General features: G+C 35.4%; 1 protein-coding gene across 21 annotated transcripts in view; it reads left to right on the top strand.

Annotated features, from left to right (window-relative positions):
* N4BP2 (NEDD4 binding protein 2) overlaps positions 1–23,602 on the top strand; it is a 153,574-nt gene that overhangs the window by 4,345 nt on the left and 125,627 nt on the right. For 12 of the 21 annotated variants that reach the window (XM_042984662.1, XM_042984674.1, XM_042984672.1 and 9 more), the window contains exons 2-5: positions 4,143–4,239; positions 18,750–18,832; positions 20,525–20,867; positions 22,623–22,652. In XM_042984662.1, the coding sequence (XP_042840596.1) occupies positions 20,639–20,867; positions 22,623–22,652 (259 nt within the window). In that variant the 5' untranslated portion in view covers positions 4,143–4,239; positions 18,750–18,832; positions 20,525–20,638. Of the gene's footprint in view, positions 1–4,142; positions 4,240–18,749; positions 18,833–20,524; positions 20,868–22,622; positions 22,653–23,140; positions 23,359–23,602 lie in introns of those variants that run through there. The other 9 variants (XM_042984675.1, XM_042984663.1, XM_042984665.1 and 6 more) reach the window with 7 other exon arrangements.

The raw sequence follows: 23,602 nt of genomic DNA, 5'->3' as shown, positions 1-23,602 counted from the left end.
GTTGTTCTTTTCCTTTGTCATTGCTTCATATTTCCAAATTAAGAAATTTCATTGTTCTACGGATGTGATAATCAGTTTTTTCTAATATTTTTTTAAGTTTATTTTATTAAATAATCTCTGTGCCCAATGTGGGGCTCAAAATCATGACCTCGAGATGAAGAGTGAGCGATCTGACTGAGCCAGCCAGGTGCCCATCTAATATTTCTAAAATTAACTTTGTAATCAGAATTTAGGATAAATTCTAAGCATAAATTCATAATTCTAAGGTGATACCACCTTAATTGTTTCAGGAATTACTATTAAATCTTTTTTTTATCACTATTTAAAACTTTAATCTTGTTTTGGAAAGCTTATCTTGTCTCCCCCCCCCCCCCCCCCGCCTTTTTTTTAAGGTCGTCATCCTGTCAGGTGTGAGGTGATATCTCATGGTTTTGATTAACATTTCCTTGATGATTAGTGATGTTGAACATCTTCGCCTGTGCTTGTAGGCCATTTGTATATCAATCATCAGTGGAGAAATATCTATTCAAGTCCTTTCCCCATTTTAAAATTTGAGATTTTTTTTGTTTGTTACTGACTTGTAGGAATTACTTGTACATTTTGGATATTAATACCTTATCAGATACATGGTTTGCAAATACTTTCTCCTGTTTTGTAGATTTGCCTTTTCACTCTGGATTGTTTCCTTTGCTGTGCAGAAGTTTTTAAGTTTGATGTAGTCCCATTTGTGTATTTTTGCTTTTGTCTCCTGTGCTTTTGGTGCCATATCCAAGAAGTCATTGCCAGTCTAAGGTCATGAAGTTTTCTCCTGTGTTTTTTCCTAAGAGTTTTATGGTTTCATGTTTAGGTCTTCAACTCCTTTTGAATTAATTTTTGTATATGGTGTCAGGTAAGGGTCCAAGTTCATTCTTTTGCTTGTGGATATCCAGTTTTCCAAGTACCATTTGTTGAAAAGACTATCCCCTCTTGTGTAGCCTTGGCATCCTTGTCAAAGATAACTTGACCATGTATGTGAAGATTTATTTCTGGGCTCTATATTCTGTTCCAACTGTTCTTAGGTTTCTCTCTCTCTCTCTCTCTCTCTCTCTCTCTTTTTTTTAATATGTTGAGAGAGAGAGAGAGAGAGTGCGAGCAGGAGAGGGACACACAGAATCTGAAACAGGCTCCAGGCTCTGAGCTGTCAGTACAGAGCCCGACACAGGGCTTGAACCCACAAGCCATGAGATCATGACTTGAGCTGAAGTCTGATGCTCAACCTACTGAGCCACCCAGGTGCCCCTGTTCTTAGGTCTCTTTATGCTGGTACCATACTGTTTTGATTACTGTAGCTTTGTTAATATGTTTTGAAATCAGGAAGTGTGAAGCCTCTAGATTTGTTTTAATTTCTCAAGGTTGTTTGGCTATTTGGAGTCCTTTTCTTCACTGAAAAAAATACATATATACAGTAAAACTTTGGTTCATGAGCATAATTAGTTCCAGAAACATGCTTGTAATCCAAAGCACTTGTATATCAAAGTGGATTTCCCCATAAGAAATAATGAGAAGTCAGATAATTCATTCCACAACCCCAAAATGTTCATATAAAAATGATTACAATACTGTAACATAGTACAAAATAATAAAGAAAATATATAAAGAAAAAGAAACAACCTAAGGTAAAAGCACTTACCTTTAAAAACCTTTGTGGCTGGTATGAGGGAGACAAGAGTGAGGAAGGTTATTGTGTAGGACGACTTTCACTATCACTAATGGAATCACTGCAATCTATTGGCCCAGTGTAATCTTTCTCTTTTTGTGCAACTTTAACAAGGAACCTATCCAGTGACACTTGGTTTTTGTCTCCTTTGAGGATTTTGTGGAAATGTGACATTGCATTGTCATTAAACACATTCGTTGCTTGCACTTCTACATCCTTTTCTGATGGTGCTTTCCTACAAAATTTTGTACCATTTCTCACATTTACTCATCTCCCTAATCTCATTTGAAGTGAGATTTCATCTTTTTCTCTTCTATAGATGAGATGCTGATGCAGACTTCTTACAAATCTTGCCATTTTGGCTGCTTGGACACCTTGTTCGTTCTTCTTGATGATTTCCTTCTTAGCTTCCACCATAATCATCTCTTTCTTACTGCCTTTCTTTTCAACCTTTTTCTGCATGGGGGCCATTGTATATGCTCACACAATTGTTGACTACAGTATTAATAAACTCTTGTCATATATTGTATTTAATGTAACTGGCAATAAGGCAGCAGAGAAAAGGGTCTGTATCTGCAGGTACCCTGACCTAGAATGAAGCAAAGCATTTCTAAGCTTACTCTCAGCATGGAAAAGCAAAGGACTGTCCATAGGTGCTTTGAAGTGACAAAAGATACACTAGTGCCTATTGTAGGCACCTTGCAATGTTCTGAAAAATCATTGATTTCTGCCAAACACCATGGCCTGAGACCGAGCATCTGAGCTTGGGATCGCCCACAATCCTGCAGAGAGAGAGAGAGAGAAAGAGAGAGAAGAAGAGAGAGAAACCATCAGCATCATGTGTTACTCACACTGCAAGACATCGTATTGCAAGACATCACTCGTTTATCAAGTTAAAATTTATTAGAAGTGTTTGCTCATCTTGCAGAACACTAGCAGAGCAAGTTACTTGCAATCCAAGGTTTTACTGTATGTGTATGTATGTGTGTATATATATATATACATGTGTGTGTGTATACATATACATACATTTATATATATGATGATGATGATGATTTTTTGTTAGAGTAGGCTCCACTCTCAATAGGGGGCTTGAATTCATGACCCTGAGATCAAGAGTCATGATCCACTGACTGAGCCAGCCAGGAGCCCCTCCTTTTCTTAAGTTTTATCCATTAGAATTTCTTCTTTCATTTTCTTCCTTTCCTTATAGCATGATTGGATTTTTCTTCTCAGAGTACATATGGATAGATAAACAGATATAATAATATTTTTTGAGTATTATACATTTATGTTACATATGTGTATATTTTGGACTTACCTAAATTTCATTTAAGGATTTAGCTTGAAATTTGCTCTTTTAAATTATGAGAAGACATTATCTTTAGCATATATCTTCCAGAAAAAGGATATTCTCCACTATAACTATAAAACCATTATTTCTAGCAAGATAACAATAATTCCCTAACATACTCATACCATATATTTCTTCAGTTCCCCAAACATTTTTTTTTTTTTTAAATACCAAATTCACATTAAGAGCTACCCATTGCATTTAGTTATCTCTTTGAGTCTTTTTTATTGTAGCACTGCCTTTCTTACCTGTCTACACCACCCTCCCTCTCTTACCCCGTGATACAGACTTGGTAGGTCTGTTGAGAATGTCTATGTTTTTTGTATTGCTGATCATTTATTTACTCATGGTGTAGTATAACCTCTTTATACCCTGTATTTTGTATAAACTGGGTGTTAAATCTAAACGTGTTTCAGATTCAGGTTAAAGATTTTTGGAAGAATATTTTGTAATGCTTTGTACTCCTATTGTTTCATATTAAGAGGCACATAACATTTAGTTGTCCTATCATTTTGATTCTGTGTTTGATCACCAGGCTAAGGTGGTGACAACCAGATCATTTTATTGTAAAGTTATCTTTTCTTTTTTGCATCTAGTAAATCATCTGTACCTGCTACTTTGACACCAGGTAAATCACTATCAACCTTTCACCTAATGATTTTAGCCTTCATTGATGATTATTGATTCCTGTTCAGTTATTCATTATAAATATTAAAATTATATTGTTCCTTGTACATTGCTGTTGCATTGTCCTCTTCTATGAAGACTTTTCCCTTATCAGTTAGGGCTATTTGTTACCTTGAAAAAAATGTTCTTTTTGAAAAATAAATGCTTAGTTTGTTCCTTTAATATAACCATTTCCAAGTGTAGTAGTTACCTCCAGTGGTGGCAAATGAGTTTGGTCTTTTTTCTTTTTCTTCCTTTTTTTTTTTTTTTCTACTTTTATGGCTTTCTGTGTGGAATCTCATATATTTGTATTATAAATATTATATATGTTTTGAACTTTGATATCATTTAGGATTGTAGTTTGATATAAATTTGTCTTTATTATATATGTAAAATATGTAACTTACTATTTTTTTTTATTTATAGTAAGAAGACATGTTAGGTAATAGGAAGAGCTGTAGAGTTTGCAGATATCAACTGTGGCCTTAAAGAGCATGTTGGTAGCATCAATGCCAGGCAGATGGTAAGTATAACCAAAGTCATAGAGTATGAGTATTTTACACATAGGTTCTCAAGCCTTTTTATTTGAGTGATTAAAAAAAAAATCTCTCAGAAGGAAAATGTAGTTACAAATTTCGTTACTAGAATTTCTCGAAGAGTTTGTGGTTGCATAAAACAACTGTATTGTAGTCCTGGTTTTCCCCTTTAATGTGTGTTTTCATTTCTCTGCTTCTAAACTGCTTCTTCATATTTCATATATTGTTAGCCATCTGCATATATTATCTGTGCACCCATTTTCTATATGGGACTATGGCTAACTGCCAGATTGAAGTATATATCATAATCTGTATAATCAAGGAACATGGCTAATGGGAAAATAAGCACATACAGATGAAAATATGTTGGTAAAACCAACAATGTGAGACTCTAAAATAACCAAGCAAGACTAGGACTGGCAGTATGTAATGAAGGATTATAGAAAGTATTGAAGAAGTCTATAGAAACACACCTTCCTGGATTCTTTAGCTAAAAGTGTATATTGTTCAGCAACTGGCTTTTTTCTTTAAGAATATGTCTAAGAGATCTTTCTGGTTTCTGCACACATATGCTTTCTTCATTCTACCTTAAATTTTATAACAATTGCCTAGTATTCTAAAAGGTGATTTTTATCATCATTTATTTAGCCATACTCTTATCCATTGATATTTAGAATGTCTTCAGTGATCAAGTATAATAGTTCTTAGGGCATAGATAAATACATTTTAAGATTATTAGTTACGTTTTCTGTAAATGCTGTCTTTTTCAGTGACACACTCTTTGGTACTTTGATGAGATTTAGTACTTACCCTTATCGCAGTAGCACACTTAAAATCATTTTGTAGGAAACTTAATCTCCAGTTAAGATGGATTGATTGGTTTTGGTAGCATTTGTTCATGAGAGAGATGTTTCTTTATTTTCTCATTTTAGAGAAAGCAAGAGCATGAGTGAGGGGGGTGGGTGGGGAGAAGGGGCACCGGGAGAGAGAGAATCTTAAGCAGATCCCACTCCTAGTGCAAGCCCGATTGATACAGGACTGGATGCCACAAGCCTGGGATCATGGCCTGGGCCAAAATCAAGAGTTGAGTTGGATGCTGAACCCACTGAGCCACCCAAGCACCCTGAGAGAGATGTTTCTTGATCTTTTTTGCTATGCTGCCATATATATTCCTTATAGAGAGATGTTTTGAGTCCTATGACTGCCATATATATTCCTTATAGAGAGATGCTTTTTTTTTAAACATTACCATTTTTTACAAATTTTATTTATTTATTTTGAAATATACAGAGAGAGGTGCGCGTGTGAGTGCACGCAAGCAGGGGAGGGACAGAGAGAGAGGGAGAGAAAGAATCCCAAGCAGGCTCTGCTCTGATAGTGGAAAGTTCAACATGGGGCTCCAACTCACAAACTGAACTCATGAACCCTGAGATCATGACCTGAGCCTGAACCAAGGACGCTTAACCTACTGAGCCACCCAGGCACCCCTAGAGAGATGCTTTTGTTTTTTCTTCCTTTTTTGATGGTTTTAAGGAGCTAAGGTGTTATTAATACATTTGATTCTTAGTATCAGTTTTCTTAGGCCTGTTCTTTGTAGATGATATTGCATATTAAATAGAATATATTTCTTGATTGTCATAGAAACTTACTATTTTCTGTTTATTTTTCTGTAAAGGTAAATTGTCTAAAATTAGTTGTCCTTATATAAATTTATTATTTATTTATAAAATGACATGGGAGTTTTTTTAGTGTCAGTATTGTGTTGATGATGTAGTTTTCAATAGGAAGGGGTTTTTTTTGAAGTGGTATTTACTGGTATATTCACTTTAATGACAGTACTGACCGTTGCCATACCATTGTTAAAGTTCATGTTCACTCTAAATATTAACCTAGAATTTTTTTTTTTTTTTTTAATGTTTAAAAGAACATATACATCCTTATCTATTAAAAAAACAAACAACAAACTCGAGTTGATAAGACTTCTGCTTACCATGCTGGAATATTTTTGATGATAATCAGTGAGCAAGTATGTATTGGTTGGTTAGATTCTCTATCAGGTTAAAATTAAATAATAGAGGGAGAAGAGCTTGAAAATGTGTATATGAAATTTATATATTCATGGTCTCATTGTTAACAAAAATTTATATTATTTGTTTTTATGTTCTTCATTTGAGCCACTTCTTTCACATTTCTCCATTATATATCAAATCTTACCCATTCTTATATAGCATATCCTTTTAGAATACACTCTCTATTTAGGTCAGGTATGTATGTGAAGAAGCTACATAACCTTGTTTAAACTAGTTTATTAATAAGTCTCTCTTTATGGAAAAAGGAAGATGCATAAGATCAGTTGATAAAAATGTTGAACATTACTCAAGTGAATAAATGGGATTGAAATAATATGGATATATAAAGTAAAACTAGTATTTGGGTGGTAGTGTATGTTTTTATGTATATGATGTTCTTCACTGTATTAAATATTAGACACTTAAACTGCCTACATGTTTCGATCTTTTTCCATATAAGTAGACACAATGAAAAAAGAGGTGGAAGGGATACATGGTTTAATAGGTAGAGGAACAAGTATAGAGGGAAGTCTAAGATTTAGCTTTACTAATAGTAATTGTTGTTTTTTCCCTGATTGTTAAAATACGTATATATTACAGATCATTTGGAAAATGCAAATGTAGTATGTAAAAAGAGTAGCATGTTAAAAATAAAATTACTTGTAATCTCAAATTATCCAGAGATTTCTAGTCTAATATTACAGTCTGATCTAGTCCCATTAAATTATGTTAAGTTTTGTGTCTTGCCTTCTTTTCTAACATTGTCTTACAAAAAACCCTCGGGTGCCTGAGTGGCTCGGTGGGTTAAGCGTCGGACTTTGGCTCAGGTCATGATCTCATGGTTCCTGGGTTCCAGCCCTGTGTCAGGCTCTGTGCTGACAGCTCAGAGCCTGGAGCCTGCTTTGGATTCTGTGTCTCCCTCTCTCTCTGCCCCACCCCTGCTTGCGCTCTGTCTCTGTCTCTCAGAAATGAATAAAAGTTAAAAAAAAAAAAACAACAAACCAACTCTCAGTGAAATATTATCCAAAATACAGTCTTTAATGACTGTATAGATTCCATTTTAGGAATCTAAAGAGATATTGTGCTTGATACTTTTCTAGTCCTTAGTTTTCTTATTTGCAAAATAGGCATAATAATACTTACTAGTTTAAGAGTTAAGTAAATTCATGATTTAACATTCTAGCTGGCATGTGTTAAGTATTTAATAAATTATACTTACTATTACCAGAAATTATTTTATCTTTCTTTTCTCATTATTTAGTTGTTTTTTAGTTTTTCTTTGTAAAAAATTACTGTATTTTGAACATTTCTAAATAAATATCTCTGTAAATCTGATTTTTTTAATGATGAATTCCTAAAAGTGGAATTACTATATCAAAGAATATAAATACAGTTGACCCTTGAACATCACAGGTTTAAACTGCCTGGATCCATTCATGTGCAGATTTTTTACTGTTCTGTAAATGTATTTTCTCCTCTTTATATTTTTCTTAACATTTTCTTTTCTATAGCTTACTTTATTGTAACAAAACAGTATATAATACAAAATTTGTGTTAATTGACTATATGTTCTCAGTAAGGCTTCCAGTCAACAGTAGGCTATTAGTAGTTAAGTCAAAAGCTATATGGGGATTTTTGACTGTGTGGGTGGTCGGCACTCCTAACCACTCCCAACGTTGTTGGGATCAGCTGTAATTTAAGATTTCTTGATACATAGTGCCAATTTGCTTTCTAGAAAGGTTATACTAGTTCATTCTTATCACAATATATGAAAATTCCTATTTCACTATAACTTTGCCAACGATGGCTATTATTATTTAAAAAATATTTTTTATCTATTAGGCAACATAATAATGCTCTCTTTTTTTAACATTAATTTATTTTTGAGAGAGAGAGCATGAGTGTGAGTGGGGGAGGGGCAGAGAGAGAGAGGGAGGCATAGAATCTGAAGCAGGCTCCAGGCTCTGAACTGTCTGCGCAGAACCTGATGTGGGACTCGAACCCGCAAACCATGAGATCATGACCTAAGCTGAAGTTGGACGCTTAACCGACTGAACTACCAGGCGCCCCAATAATATTCTCTTTTAATTTCATTTTATTAATAGGGTTAAACTTTTTTTTCTTGTTGTTTAAGTAGGCTTCATGCTCAGCCCAATGTAGGGCTTGAACTCATGACCCTCAGATCAAAACCTGAGCTGAGATCAAGAGTCGGACGCTTAACTGACTGAACCACCCAGGTGCCTCAGTGCAGTTAAACTTAAAATTTTATTGAGTATTGTATTACTATTTCTTTTTAGAATCTTGTACTTATTGCTTTCCTGTTCTTCTTGTTTCTTTTTCCTTACCTTAATCCTTCACTTATCTAGCAGAAGTTTATTGAGTGCTTACTATGTGCTAGACATTGTTTTGGTATTGATATGTAGTTTTGGTACTTATTTAGTTTAGTGATAGCAATGCAAAAGTAAACAGAATTGGCAATAACATTTGCCTTCAAAGAGTTCACTTTCTAGCGTTAGGGTATACAGACGTTAAACAAAATGAACATCTAAATTATAGAGTGATAATGAAAGGGAGATGGAGAGAACGTGTGTGTGCACAGTTTTATGTAGGGTGGTTAGGTCACTGCAAAAGTGCCTTAAGTAAAGTCTTGTAAGAAATGAGTCAGGAGGGGCGCCTGGGTGGCTCAGTCAGTTGAGCTGCCGACTTTGGCTCAGGTCATGATCTCTCTGTACGTGGGTTCTAGCCCTGCGTCGGGCTCTGTGCTGACAGCTCAGGGCCTGGACCTACTTTGGATTCTGTGTCTTCATCTCTCTCTCTGCCCCTTCCCTGCCCAAACTCTGTTTCTCTCTGTCTCAAAAATAAATAAACGTTAACAAAAAAAAATTTCCAAAGAAATGAGTCAGATATCTAGGGAAAGTGCATTTCAGGCTACAAATTAAGTATAAGGGCAGTGAAGCAGGAGAATACTGGGTGAATTTAAGAAAGAGCAAGAGGGAGAGTAGCAAGAAATGATTGGGAAGAGTTATTAGGGAACCAGACTGTTTAGTATCTTAAATAAGCTATTTTAAGAACTTGAGCTTTTACTCCATATGAAATGCAGAGATTTTGGAGGTTTTAAAGTAAACCTTTGACTTAGGATCTACTGATTCAACATAGTCCCTGTCAATATACCATCCGGTTTCTTTGCAGAAATCGATAAACTAACTCTGAATTTCACATGGAAAGGCAAGGGGCCCAGAATAGTCAAAAGTCTTGGAAAAGAAGAGCAAAATTTGGAGACTTACTTTTCCTGATATTAAAAGTTACTACAAATCAACATGATATGATACTGGCATAAGAGTAGACATAAAGATCAGTGAAATAGAATTGAGAGTCCAGCAATAAACCCTTACACTTACAGCCAATTGATTTTTGACAAGGGTGCCAAGACCATTCAGTGGAGAAAGAATAGTCTTTTTTTTTTAATTAAAAAAATTTTCCTTTAATGTTTATTTATTTTTGAGAGAGAGAGAGAGAGAGAGGATAAACAGGGGAGGGGCAGAGGGAGAGAGGAAGACACAGAGTCTGAAGTAGGCTCCAGGCTCTGAGCTCGCAGATCAGAGCCTGATGCGGGGCTTGGACTCACAAACCTGAACTGAAGTCGGATACTTAACCGACTGAGCCACCCAGGCACCCTAGAAATAACAGTCTTTTTCAACAAATGGTACTGGGACAATTGGATATCTACATGGAAAAGAATTAGCTTGGACCCCTGTCTCACACCATATACAACAATTAAATCCAAATGGATTAAAGACCTAAATGTAAAAGCTAAAACTGTAAATCTTTTTGAGGAAAACATTGGCATAAATCTTTGTGACCTTGGCTTTAGCAGTGGTTTCTTAGGACACCAAAAGTTTAAGTGACAAAAAACCACACCTAATGATGGTCAACAACATTAGTCATTAGGGAAATGCAGTCAAAACTATAATGAGATACTGTTAGGATGGCCATAATCAAAAAGATGGAGAATAATAGGTATTGATGAAGATACAGAGAAATGGGGACCTTATACATTGCTGGTGGAAATTGAAAATGGTGCGGTCCCTTTGGATAATAGTCTTACAGTTACTCAAATGTTAAACAGAGAGTTGTCATATGACATGAATATATTTTGAATTTAGAACTGGCAAGATTTGCTGAGTGATCACATGAAGTATGAAGGAAAGAGGAGGCAAAAATGAGTTTTTTGGCCTCAGCAACTGGAAATTGCCATTGGCTGAGATTGAGAAGATTGTAGTTAGGACAGGTCTGCAGTGGAAGATCCAAGCCATGAGACTAGGTGAGACTAGGTGAGGTCACCAAAGAAGTAGGTAATTCAGGGAAAAGAAGAGAAAAGAAGAGAACCTAGGGGTAAGTCCTGGAACACTTCATTTTTTCCAAGTTGAGTGGTGGGAAAATTCTAATAGTGGCCCTGTTCTTAAAAGAAGATAATGTCCTTAGCGTGTTCTGTGGAGGAGGGATATATCAGCTCTGTAAATGCTGCTGATAGGTCTAGACCATTAGCTTTAATTTTTATTTTCTTTTTTTAATTTTAATTTTTTTTTAAGTTTATTTATTTACTTGGGAAAGAGACAGCACGAGTAGGGGAGGGGCAGAGACGGAGAGAGAGAATCCTGAGCAGGCTCCATGCTGCCAGTGCAGAGCCCAGCATGGGGCTCGAACTGGAGAAACTGTTGAGATAATGACCTGAGCTGTAACCAAGAATCAGAGGCTTAACCATCTGAGCCACCCAGCCACCCCAGATTTAATTTTTATTTTCTAATTGCTTGTGTAGATAAATACAGTCCAGCAATCTTGTTAAATTATCTGGGTATCCCAAAAGATAATTTGTACACTCAGTTGTATTGTTTGTGAATAATGATAGTTCTATTTCTTTTTTTCTAATCCTTACAACTTTTATTTCCTTTTTAAGTCTTAAATGCACTGGCTATGACCTCTGGCACAGTGTGGCACTATAGAATAAAAATGATGATAGCAGTCATCTTGTCTTATTTTTGATTGCAGAAGGTAAACTTTCAGCATTTCATAATTATGAGTTGTGGGTTTTTTTGTAAATGCGTGCAGTTTCTAATTTGTGTAGAGTTTTTATCATGAGTGGATGTTGACTTTTTTCAAATATTTTTTCCGCATACGTTGAGTTGATTAGATGACTTTTCTTTATTTTGGTAATGTCAGGAATTGCATTGATTAATTTTAAAATATTAAAACAAGTTTTGTAATCTAAAAATAAATTCAGGTTAGTTGTGATACATTACTTTTATAATATAATTTTTATATTTTGTATGATATCACTCATAATTTATGTATTACTTAAATACTTTGCTTAGGAATTTTGCATGTAATTTCTTTTTCTTTATTAAAAACACTTTTTTTTTTTAATGTTTGTTTTATTTATTTTTTTTTTTCAACTTTTTTTTTTTTTTTTTTAATTTATTTTTGGGACAGAGAGAGACAGAGCATGAACGGGGGAGGGGCAGAGAGAGAGGGAGACACAGAATCGGAAACAGGCTCCAGGCTCCGAGCCATCAGCCCAGAGCCTGACGCGGGGCTCGAACTCACGGACCGCGAGATCGTGACCTGGCTGAAGTCGGACGCTTAACCGACTCCGCCACCCAGGCGCCCCTTTGTTTTATTTTTTGAGAGAGGGAGAGAGCACAAACAGAGGAGGGGCAGAGAGAGAGGGAGACTGAAGCAGGCTCCAGGCTCTCTGAGCTGTCATAGGGCTGACATAGGGCTCGAACATAGAGACTGACATAGGGCTCAAACTCATGAACCTGATCATGACCTGAGCTGAAATCAGACGCTTAACTGACTGAGCCACCCAGGTGCCCCTGCATCTATTTGCATGAGTGAAATAGGCCTGTAATTTTTTTCATGTAATATCCTTGTAAGGTTTTGGTATCTGGATTATGTTGACTTCATAAAATGCGTTGGGAAGTTTTTTTCCTAGTCTCTAGAAGAGTTTAAGATTGGTATTAGAGATGATTTAGTGGAATTTACTTATGAAGCCACCTAGACCTAGGGTTTTCTTTGTGGGAAGGTTTTAAGTCATTCCATTTCTTTAATAGATACAGGACTATCAGATCTTGTTATATCAGATATAGTATGATGTGTATTTAAAAAAATATGTGCATTTCACTTGAAGTTTAAAATGTATTGGCATAAAATTATTTATGGTATCTTGTTATCTGTCTTTTTAAAATATGTCTGTGGACTAGATAATGATGTCCCTTTTTTCATTTTTGATACTGGTTATTTGTGCCTTCTCTTTTTTGATCATGCCAGGGATTTGTCATTATTTATGTATTATTTTTTTTAATTTATTTTGAGATAGAGAGTTCCAGGTGGGGAGGGGGAGAGAAAGAAAGAGAGAATCCCAAGCAGGCTCTGCACTGTCAGTGCAGAGCCCAGAGCTCCATGTGGGGCTCAAACTCAGGAACCATGAGATCATGACCTGAGCGGAACTCAGATGCTTAACCGACAGAGCCACCCAGGCATTCCAGGGATGTGTCATTCTTAACAGTGTTTTTTTAAAAAAATTGTTTAAATTTGAAAGAACTGTGTTTTGACATTTTTGATCCCCTTTACTGCGTATTTGTTTTCTATTTTGTATTTGCTATTTGTTACTTCCTTTCTAGTTTCTTTGGGTTTGATTCACTATTTTTTCCCCCAACTGCTTATTAAATGCTTAGATGGTTGGTTTTTCAGCCTTTCTTTTTTTTTTTCTAGCATATGCGCTTGTATGCATCTTTTACTGTGCATGATTTTAATTGTATCTCACGAAGCTTGGATATATATTTTTATTTGGTTAAAATATTTTCTAAATAATATTAATTTTAGTTATTAGTTATTTTAAATTAATGTTAACATTTCACTAATTAGCATAGTGGAATTCTTTGACTCAACTGTAGAAGTGTAGTTCTTAATTTTGAAACAATTGTGTTTTCTAGTTATATTTTAGTTACTCATTTCTAGTATAATTGCTTATGTATTTGAAAATAAAGTATATTTTGTGGTTATTGGGTCCATTGTTGTATAGATATTAAGTTAAGTTATATAGTGCATGGCTCAAATCTTCTATGTCCTTATTGTTCCTTTTTTTTTCTTTTCGTTGGGGGTGCTCCTTTTTCTAATAGCTATAGAGGGAGCGGTTTTACAAGCTGAATGCAAACTTAGAATCACTACATCTTCCTGCTGAATTGGACTTTTTATCATTGACTTTTATCATTGACAAGTATGTCAATGGTGATTTAGATAAGAGCAATTTTATTTTATTTTTTTTGAAAACAAGTTAATATTTGACATAAAAAGTACAACATAAATCAAAATCAGGTGGAAAATCAGAACCTTACTGGGCTTCCTTTTCACTTACTTTAGTAAGTTAGAATGGCTTGTAGTTGAAATGAATATGGGAGAATGTACCAGAACCTTTTGGTTGCTTAGATTTCTAAGACTCTTTTTTTCCCTTTTTAAAATTTTTGTATTTTTTTCCAAGTATAATTAACATGTGATGTTATATTAGTTTCAGGTATATAATATAATGATTTAACAATTCTGTGTATTTCTCAGTGCTCATTAAGATAAGTATACTCTTAATCCTCTTCATTTCACCCGTCCCCCTACTCACCTTCCCTCTGGCAACCACCAGTTTGTTCTGTGTATTTAAGAGTCTGGCTTTTTTTTGGTCTTTTTTTTCTTTCTTCATTCGTTTTGTTTGTTAAGTTCCACATATGTGTGAAATAATATGATATTTGTCTTTCTCTGATTGGCTTGTTTTACTTAGCATTATACCTTCTGGGCTCATCCATGTTGTTGCAAGTAGCAAAATTTCATTCATTTTTATGGCTGAATAATATTCCACTGTGTATGTGTATGTACACATACCACATCCTCTTTATCTAATCATCTATCAGTGGATACTTGAGTTGCTTCCATATCTTGGCTGTTGAAAATAATGCTAATCTTTTTGAATTAGTATTCTCATTTTCTTTGGGATAGTACCCAATAGTGGAATTACTGGATCATATGGAAATTATATCTTTAATTTTTTGAGGACCTTCCATACAGCTCAATACCAAAAACCCCAAATAATCTGATTAAAATTGGGCAGAGGGGCTGCCTGGATGGCTCAGTCAGTTAAGCGGTTGACTTCGGCTCAGGTCATGATTTCATGTTGTGTGGGTTTAAGCCCTGCGTCAGGCTTTGTGCTGAAAGCTCAAAGCATGGAGCCTGTTTTGGATTCTGTTTCCCTTTCTCTGTCCCTTCCCTGTTCGTGCTCTGTCTCTTTCTTTCTCTCAAAAATAAACATTTGAAAAAAAAATGGGCAGAGGACCTGAATAGACATTTTTCTAAAGAAGACATACAGATGGGCAACAGACAAATGAAAAGATGCTCAACATCACTAATCATTGGGGAAATGCAAATTAAAACAATAATGAGATACCGCATGTTTTTTTCTTAACATGTTTATTTTTGAGAGAGAAAGTACACATGGGAGTGGGAGAGTGACAGAGAGAGAGGGAGACAGGATTGGAAGCAGGCTCTGGCTGACAGCAGAAAGCCTGATGCGGGGCTTGAACTCACGAACAATGAGATCATGACCTGAGCTGAAGTTGGATGCTTAACTGACTGAGCCACCGAGGGGCCCCAAGATATCACGTTACACCTGTTAGAATGGCCAAAATTAAAAATGCAAGAAGAAACAAGTGTTGGCGAGGATGTGGAGAAAAAGGAACCCTTGTGCATTGTTGGTAGATAGAGCAATTTTAGTGTAGTTGTAGAAATGGTGGCGGCAAAACCCTGTTTATGAAAGAATGGAAGAAGAGAAATGGGAAACCATTGCTGTATGTTATACATGTTTTTCCTTAATTTTGTTTTTGATATATAGGTATTTTACATTTAATGTGGCTAGATGTGTTAGTACTTTTTTCTTTTAAGACTTCCTCTTTGTACTTTTTTGCTTATAAAGTTTCTTATCTTCCTAAGATGGGATATTCACTTGCTCCATGAAACTTATATTCCTGAACAGTGTTGTCCAATAGAACTTTCTACACTGATAGGAAAGTTTACTATTTCTGCTGTCCAGTATGATAGTCATTAACCACATGTAGTAATTGGACATTTGAAATGTGACTCATATGAGGAAACGAATTTTTAATTTAACATGCTTTTTTTCAAAATTAAACTTTTTATTTTGAGATTGTAGATTCACATGAAGTTCTGATAAATAATATAGAGAAGTCTCCTGTGCTTTTACCCAGTTCCCCCAATGAAACACCTTTGCACAACTTTATTATGGCATCACAACCGAGATATTGTCATTAGTACAGAATATTTCCATCACTATAAGAATCTCTCAACTTACCCATTTATAGCCACACCCACTTGCCCCTTCCTCCCATCCCTTCCTTAACCTTTGGCAATCATTAATCTATTTCTGTAATTTTGTCATTTCAAAAATGTTACATTAATGAGATTATTCAATATATAGCCTTTGGGGATTGGCTTTTTTCCACTCAGCACAACTGTCTGGAATTTCATCTAGGTTGTTTTATATATCATTAGTATGTTCCTTTTTATTGCTGACTAGTATTTCATGGAATGGAAGTACCATAATTTGTTTAACTGTTCACCCATTGAAGGACATCTGAATTGTTTTCTAGTTTTTGGTTTAATGAATAGAGCTGCTATAAACATTGTGTACAGGTTTTTGGGTGAACATAATTTTTCATTTCTCTTAGATAAATGCCCAGGAATGCAATTGCTGAATTGTTGTATGGTGTTGTGCACACATACATGCACAAGCAGGGGAAGAACAGGGAGGAGGAGAGAGAGAATCCCAAGCAGGCTCCGTGCTGTCAGTGCGGAGCCCAACATGGGGCTCCATCTCACAAACTGAGAGATCATGACCTAAACCGAAATCAAGAATTGGTGGCATGACTAACTGAGCCACCCAGGTGCCCCACATGTTTAGTTTTTAAAGAAACTACCAAACCGTTTTCCACTGTGGCTGTACTATTTTACATTCCCATCAGAGCGTATGGGCCATCCAGTTTCTCTGTATCCTTGCCAGCATGTGGTGTTGTCATTAGTTTTTATGTTAGCCAGTTTGATAGATGTGTAAGTAATATCTCCTTGTATGTAGTTTTAATTTGTATTTACCTAATGCCTCAAGGTGTTGAACATCTTTTATGTGCCTATTTGCCATTTGTACATCCTTTTGGTGTTACGCTTTTTGCCCATTTTCTAGTTGAATTGTTTTTTATTGTGGAGTTTGATAAGTTCTTTATATATTTCAGATGTTAATCTTTTGTTGGATACATGGTATGCAAATATTTTCTCCAATCTGTAGCTTGTCTTTTCATCTTCTTAACACGGTCTTTCACGGAGCAAAACTTTTTAATTTTGATGAAGTACAGTTTACCAGTTTTTCCTATGGGTCATGCTTTTGGTGTTTCTGTTTAGCTCTAGGTCATGGAGATTTTCTCCTGTTTTTTTTTTTTTTTTTTTTTTTTTTTCTAAAATGTTTATAGTTTTATGGATTTCAGTTCTTGATCCATTTTGAGTTAATTTTTCTGTGAAGTGTGAGACTTAGGTCAAAGTTTTTTTTTTTTTTATCTGTGGATGTCCACTGGCTGCAGTTTCATTTGTTGGAACAGACTATCTTTTCTCCATTAAATTGTCATTTGTACTTTCGTTAAAAGTTAGTTGGGCATATTTATGTTGGTGTATTTCTGGGTTCTCTCTTCTGTTTCCAGCTCTATATTCTGTTTTCATATCTACATGTCTGTCCCTCCACTGATACCATACAGGCTTGATTAGTGTAGTGATATAACAAATCTTGAAGTTCAGTTGATTGATTCTTCTCTTTCAGAATTGTTTTAGCTATTCTAGTTCCTTTGTCTTTCCCATTTAATTGTAGAATAATCTTGTCCTTATCCACAAAAAATCTTGCTGGGGTTTTGGTAGGAATTCTATATCTCCATTTGGGGAGAATTGACATCTTTACTATGTTCAGTCTTCTAGTCCATGAACATGCTATGTCTTTCCATTTATTTAGATCTTTGATTTCTTTCATCAGTGTTTTATATAAAGCTTTCAGCATACAGGGTTCTGTAGTGATACCCTTTTTACATTCCTGACATTGGTAATTTGTGTCTTCTCTCTTTTCTTCTTTGTTACTCATGCTAGAGATTTGTCATTTTTTAAAGATCTTTTTAAAGAACTGTCAATTTGTGGGGTACCTGGGTGGCTCAGTTGTTAAATGTCTGATTCTTGGTTTTGGCTCAGGTCATGATCTCATGGTTTGTGAGTTTGAGCCCCCATTTCAGGTTCTGCGCTGACAGTGCAGAACCGGCTTAAGATTCTCTCTCTCTCTCTCTTCCTCTTTCTCTCTCTCTCTCTCTCTCTCTGTCCCTCCCCCCGTGTGAGTGTGAGTGTGTGTGTGTGTGTGCACTCTTAAAATAAGTAAATAAATTTAAAAAAACTATCAGTTTGTTTCACTTATTTTTCTCTTTTCTTTTCTGTTTTCAGTTTCATTAATTTTTGCTCTTATTTTTATTATTCCTTTCCTTCTGTTGGGTTTGAGTTTGGGTTTGTTTTGCTCTTTTTCTAGGTAATTGTGATGGGGGCTTAGGTTATTGATCAATTTGAGACTTTTCCTCTTTTGTAATGTTGTATGCATTTGGTTGTAAATTTGCTATAAATGTCCACCATTGCTGCTTTAGCTGTGTCCTACAAATTTTGATATGGGATATTTTCATTTTCATTCATTTCAGTTGTATTTAAAAAGTTTTCTTGAGACTTTCTCTGTGGCCCATGGATTATTTAGTATATTGCTTAGGTTCCAAGTGTTTGGAGATGTATTGGTTATCTTTCTGTTAATTGATTTCTAGCTTGATTCCGTTGTGTGATTTCAGTTCTTTTAAATTTGTTGGGGTTTGTTTTAAAATCTAGGCTATGATCTATCTTGGTACATATTCAGTGGGCACTTGAAAATAATGTATTCTGTTGGATGGAGTGTTCTATAAATGTTGATTATCCTTAATTGATAGTGTTAATTGTGTTCTGTATCGTTGGTGTTCTGTATCCTAGATGATCTTCTGTCTAGTTATTCTACCAATTGTTGAGAGAGGGCTTTTGAAGTTTCTGTAATTGTGGATTTGTCCATGTCTCATTTCAATTGTCAGTTTCTGTTTCACTTATTTAGTGACTCTGTTGTTTGGTGCATATACATTTAGGGTTGCCTTGGTGGTCTGAAACTTTATGATTATATAAGGCCCTTCTCTGTCCCTGGTAATTTTTTCCCCCTCTGAATTCTACTTTATGTGCTATTAATATATAAAGGTGTAATTTTATTTAATTTTAATTAATTTAAATTTAAATAGGCACATGTGGCTGGTGGCTGCCATATTGACAGTGCCGTTCTGGAAGATGGAGAGAACTATGACACAATAAGTTTAATTAAAAGGTAAATTTTATAGTATGGGTATTATGGGCAGTGGGAAGTCAGGGAAGGGAGATTGATTGGGGCAGAGGGATTGGGGGAGACGATTTTAAATTGGGTAATCAAAGAAGAAATCATTAACTGACACTTGAATAAAGGTTTGGAGGAGTGAGATTACCAATGCAAATATTTTGGGGAAGAATATATCAAAGGCCATCAGGGAGGTGAGCCACTGTAAGAACTTAGGTTTTACTGAGTGGCATGGTGAACCACTTGAAGATTTAGAGCAGGCCCTGATTCTGACTTGTTATGTGTCGTATGTATGTATGTATGTATGTATGTTTTATGTTGCTGTATGAACATCATTCTGGCTGGTGTGTTGAAAATAGACTGTAGGAGACAAGAGTTGGAAGCAGAAAGAACATTTAGGACACCAGAATACGAGTAAATGATGAAAGTAGCTAGATCAAATGGTTAGAGCAGATTTGGGGGAAAATATCATTTAGTTTTGCATATGTTAAATTTGAAATGGCTATTAGATACATCCAGGTGAAGAGAGCAAATAGACTGTCTGGGGTTCTTCAGATCAATGAGTCCCTGCCGTTGTGGAGCTTACACTTTACTTGAGTATGGGTAGTAAATATAAAAAAAGAAAACAAAAAAACCCGAAATGAAATATGTACTGTGTTAGAAGATGATTAAGTCTTATGGGGAAATTCAAGTTAGGAAAGGATAAGTGTTGTTGGGACTGACTTCCTGAGTAGGTAACATTTGAGTAATGATAGGAAGGTGGTGAGGAAATAAATGTGATAGATACTTGAGAGAGTAGTAGTTTAGGTAGAGGGAACCAAATCTAAAGGTTCCTGGGAAGAGCATGGCTGGTGTGGTTAAAGAAGAACAAGGAGGTAAAGTGTGGCTGGAGTGGCACTGAGCAAGGTCTGGGGATGACAGCACTGAAGTAACCAGTGTCTGGGTTATAGGCTATTTTAAGAGTTCTGGCTTTTACCCTGAATGAGATGGGAAGCCAGTAAATAGTTAAGCAGAAGAGATGTATGATTTGACTTAATGGTTTAACTGAGTCACTCTGATTGCTGTGCTAAATATAAATAGACTGTGAAGGGGCAAGGATGGAAGCAAAGAGATTGGTTTGGAGACTTTTGTAAGTAATCTAGGCAACAGGCTGTGGTAGTGGTGAGATAGTGAGGAAAGGTCATATTCTGGATGCATTTTGAGGGTAGTATTGACAAAATTGGCTTACAGTTTGGATGTGGGATGAGAAGAGTTAGGAATACAAGATTTTTGACCCAAGCAATTGGAAGGATAGAGTTGCATTAATTAAGATGGGAAAGACTGAGAAGAGCAGGTGTGAAGTAGGTGATCAGGAGCTCAGTTTTGGACATGTTAAGTTGATGATGCCTATTAGACATCCAAATGTAGATGTTCAGTAGACATTGTCATTATGAATATTGTTTTTTGTTTTTTGAAATGAAATGCTAATTAAAACAGTATACTCGCTGTTGTGAAGATACATTATATTTGTTAATATCTTAAATTTTTAACATGTTCAATCCTGGCAAAACTTGAATATTTTGGAGAGAAAAGTTGTTTGACTGCTTTTTGGCTTTGCTGCCAGAGTTGATGGTACTTTCTTAGAGTCAAATAAAGATACCATTCTGATTTTATAGTCTGAGTGTCTTTACTTACTTTCTATTTTAGGTCCTATTACTGCTGGATTGTGCAAGATATTTAACCGTGTTTTCTTTGAGGTATGACTTAAATATCAAACATCTTAAATAAGAAAAGGGAAACATTTTAGTTTTGGAAGTCAGAATGCCAAGGAGAAGGAAAAATCTTGGGGGAAATCCTTTTCGGAAGACCGCAAGCTCTAAGGAAGTTGTCGTATCCAGTGTTGCTAGTCATGAGGAGCCAACCACTACTCTTCCTTCCATGTGTGAGACAAAAGTTGATCAGGAAGAACTCTTCACCAGTATCTCAGAGATGTTTTCTGATCTGGATCCCGATGTAGTGTATTTGATGCTTTCTGAATGTGATTTCAAAGGTGAGAAAAAGTTTAGTTTGAATCCTTTGCATCATGTAAGAAGACTTCATGTACTATGCCATGACCAGCAGTAATATAGAAAAATGATTGCCTTCTTTCTCTTTGGTTAATTTATTGAGCATCTGCTATGGGCAAGTTATTAAGTTTGGTATTGTGAAGGATATGAGGAAGAAGAAAGCATAGTTTTTTCTGCTTTCAAGATACGTATAGTTCTAAATATAAGATGTATGTATAGATACCATATTCTATGTTTTATTTCTTTTTATCTTCCCTCTAGAACAGGTTGGAGCTACCAACATTTTGGACTGGATAATTCTTTGTTGTGAGTGGCTTTCCTGTGCATAGTAGGATGTTTAGCAGCATCCCTGGCCTGTACTTTGTAGATGCCAGTAGCAACCTTCAGCAGCCCTTTTGACAAATTAAAAATGGCTCCACCTATTGTCATATTTCCCTTGGGGAGCAGAATCATCCCCAGCTGAAAACCACTGTCTTAGGATGTAAGCTCCATAAAGACAGATCTCATAAAATATTTTTATTGCTGTATCCCCAGCCCCTAAAATGGCTAATGACTCATATTAGGACCTCAGTAAATATTTATTGAGTGAAAAGATATTTTTATTTTTTTAGAGAGAGGAGGGAGGAGATGAGGGGGAGAGGGAGGGAGAGAAAGAGAGAGAGAATCTTAAGCAGGGGAGCCTGATGTGGGGCTCGATCCCACAACCCTGGGATCATGACCTGAGCTGAAATCAAGAGTCAGACACAACCAACTGAGCCATCCAGGTTTTCTGAGGGAAAAGATTGTAATTGTGGGAATGAGAGCTTATTAAGAGTTGATGCTAATAGAGTAGTACTTCACAATATTGGCTTTGGAATCAGGAAATCTGGGTTAGGTTTCCAGCTCTGCCACTAACCTCTCTGGCTCTGTTTTCTTATTTGTTAATGAGAAAAATAAAAGTATGTACTTCATAGGACTTTTGGTGAGAACCGAGGTTTGTTTGTTTGTTTGTTTGGTCAAGTCTTCAGTATAGTATTATTAATAACTTGTAATAAATTGTTTAGAAGTATGTTGACAGACAAGAAACTATCAAAGTTGACTGAATGAGTAAATTAAATATTGCTTTAATACTTTAGTACTTCAAATGTTGATGCTCAGTATTGCTATTGGCTATGATTGGTATAAGATAAAATTATTCTGGATTGGGGAAGTTTTGGTAATGCATGATAAACTTCACTTTTATTCTTTATGCAGTCTGTGATGTGAGCTTAAGTATTCTGTTATGTATGCAGAAAAACAGTTTTCAGCAGTCTGCATAATGCTCAGAAATGACAGTGTATAGAGTTTTATGTGTGACTTCAACATTTATTTCTTAATGTTGATGTGTTTAAAATTTATTTGTTTCACATACACTAACATAAGCAATGAGGAATTACAAGAAAAATATATTGCCCTTACATCCTAACAAAAAATGTTTCTCTTTTCAAGGATCTTCTCTACATCTTGTTCATAAATACTGATATTTTGAGCATTTTGAAATGATAACATTGATGAAATTGTGTATTTTGATTTTTAAGCGTAACAAGCATTTTTTCAGTGTTGCTATGATCTTTATACTTATTTTTAATAGCTTCAAATATTCCACTGAAATGTTGTGCTCTAGTTTATTTAATTGTAACTAAGTTTTTCATGAATAATTAATACAGCACAGGACATCTTGGTACAAATCGCCTTTCCCTTCTTTTGGCTTTTTTTCTTAGTCCCAACGTTTTATTTCCTCATGTCACAAGGTAAGAACAGTTTTCAGCTCTTGGAAATGTGCTGCTGAATTTGCCTACAAGAGGTGTGCCCAGTTGCCATCCCTCCAGGACTGTATAAGTACCGTGGTTTCACCACAGCTGTTTCAGCACTGTGTAGTATGACTTCACGATTTTAATAGGAATAAAATTTTGCTTTGTCTTAATTTGTTTTTTCTTTAAATAAACAGGATTATTGAACATTTTTGCATATGGCTTATTAATTATTATATTCTTGTGTGAATTTTTATGTGTTTTTATTATTTTATACCATTGTTTTAATTTTTCCAACACCCTGTGTATCTCTTGCGTGATACAAATATCCTGATCTTTTACTTACTTTTACATAATACTGTGTTTTTATTATATACACATTAATTTTTTGGGTTGATCTTGTGGTTTTTCTATCATGTACATTTTCTTCATAGAAATACCTTTTGTGTTTGCTTTCTTCCTTTTTCTTTTTTTTTTCTTTTCTTTTCTTTCTTTTTTTTTTTTTTTTTTCTTCATGTTTAGGGCTTCTAACCTTTGTACTATTGCTATAATCTCCTAACTGGTCTCTCTGCCGGGCTTGCCCCTCCAATCCCTCTTTGTTTTTCTTCTTAAGGGAACATTAATTGGGTGCTTACTAGGTGCCAGTCCTTATGCACAGCACTTTTTCACGGATTATCTCATTTAATCCTCACAACAACCCTATGAGGTAGGTACTTTTATTATCCCCATATTGCAAATGAGAAAATCAAGGCTTACGCAAGTTAAGTAACTTGTTCGAGGGTCATAGCCAACAAGTAGGAATTTAAATGTTGGTTTTCTGACTCCAGACCAGAGCTGTTACCTACTGTGCTGTGCTTCATTTTCATATTTCCTTAAGACAAAGCACAAAAATAAGCAAAAGGCTCTGTATTTGTGTTATAAGGGAAAGAGCTCAGCATTGGAGTCAGACA

Source organism: Panthera tigris, chromosome B1 (genome assembly GCF_018350195.1).
Source record: "Panthera tigris isolate Pti1 chromosome B1, P.tigris_Pti1_mat1.1, whole genome shotgun sequence".
Lineage (NCBI taxonomy): Eukaryota > Metazoa > Chordata > Mammalia > Carnivora > Felidae > Panthera > Panthera tigris.
This window is presented reverse-complemented; position numbering and strand designations above follow the sequence as displayed.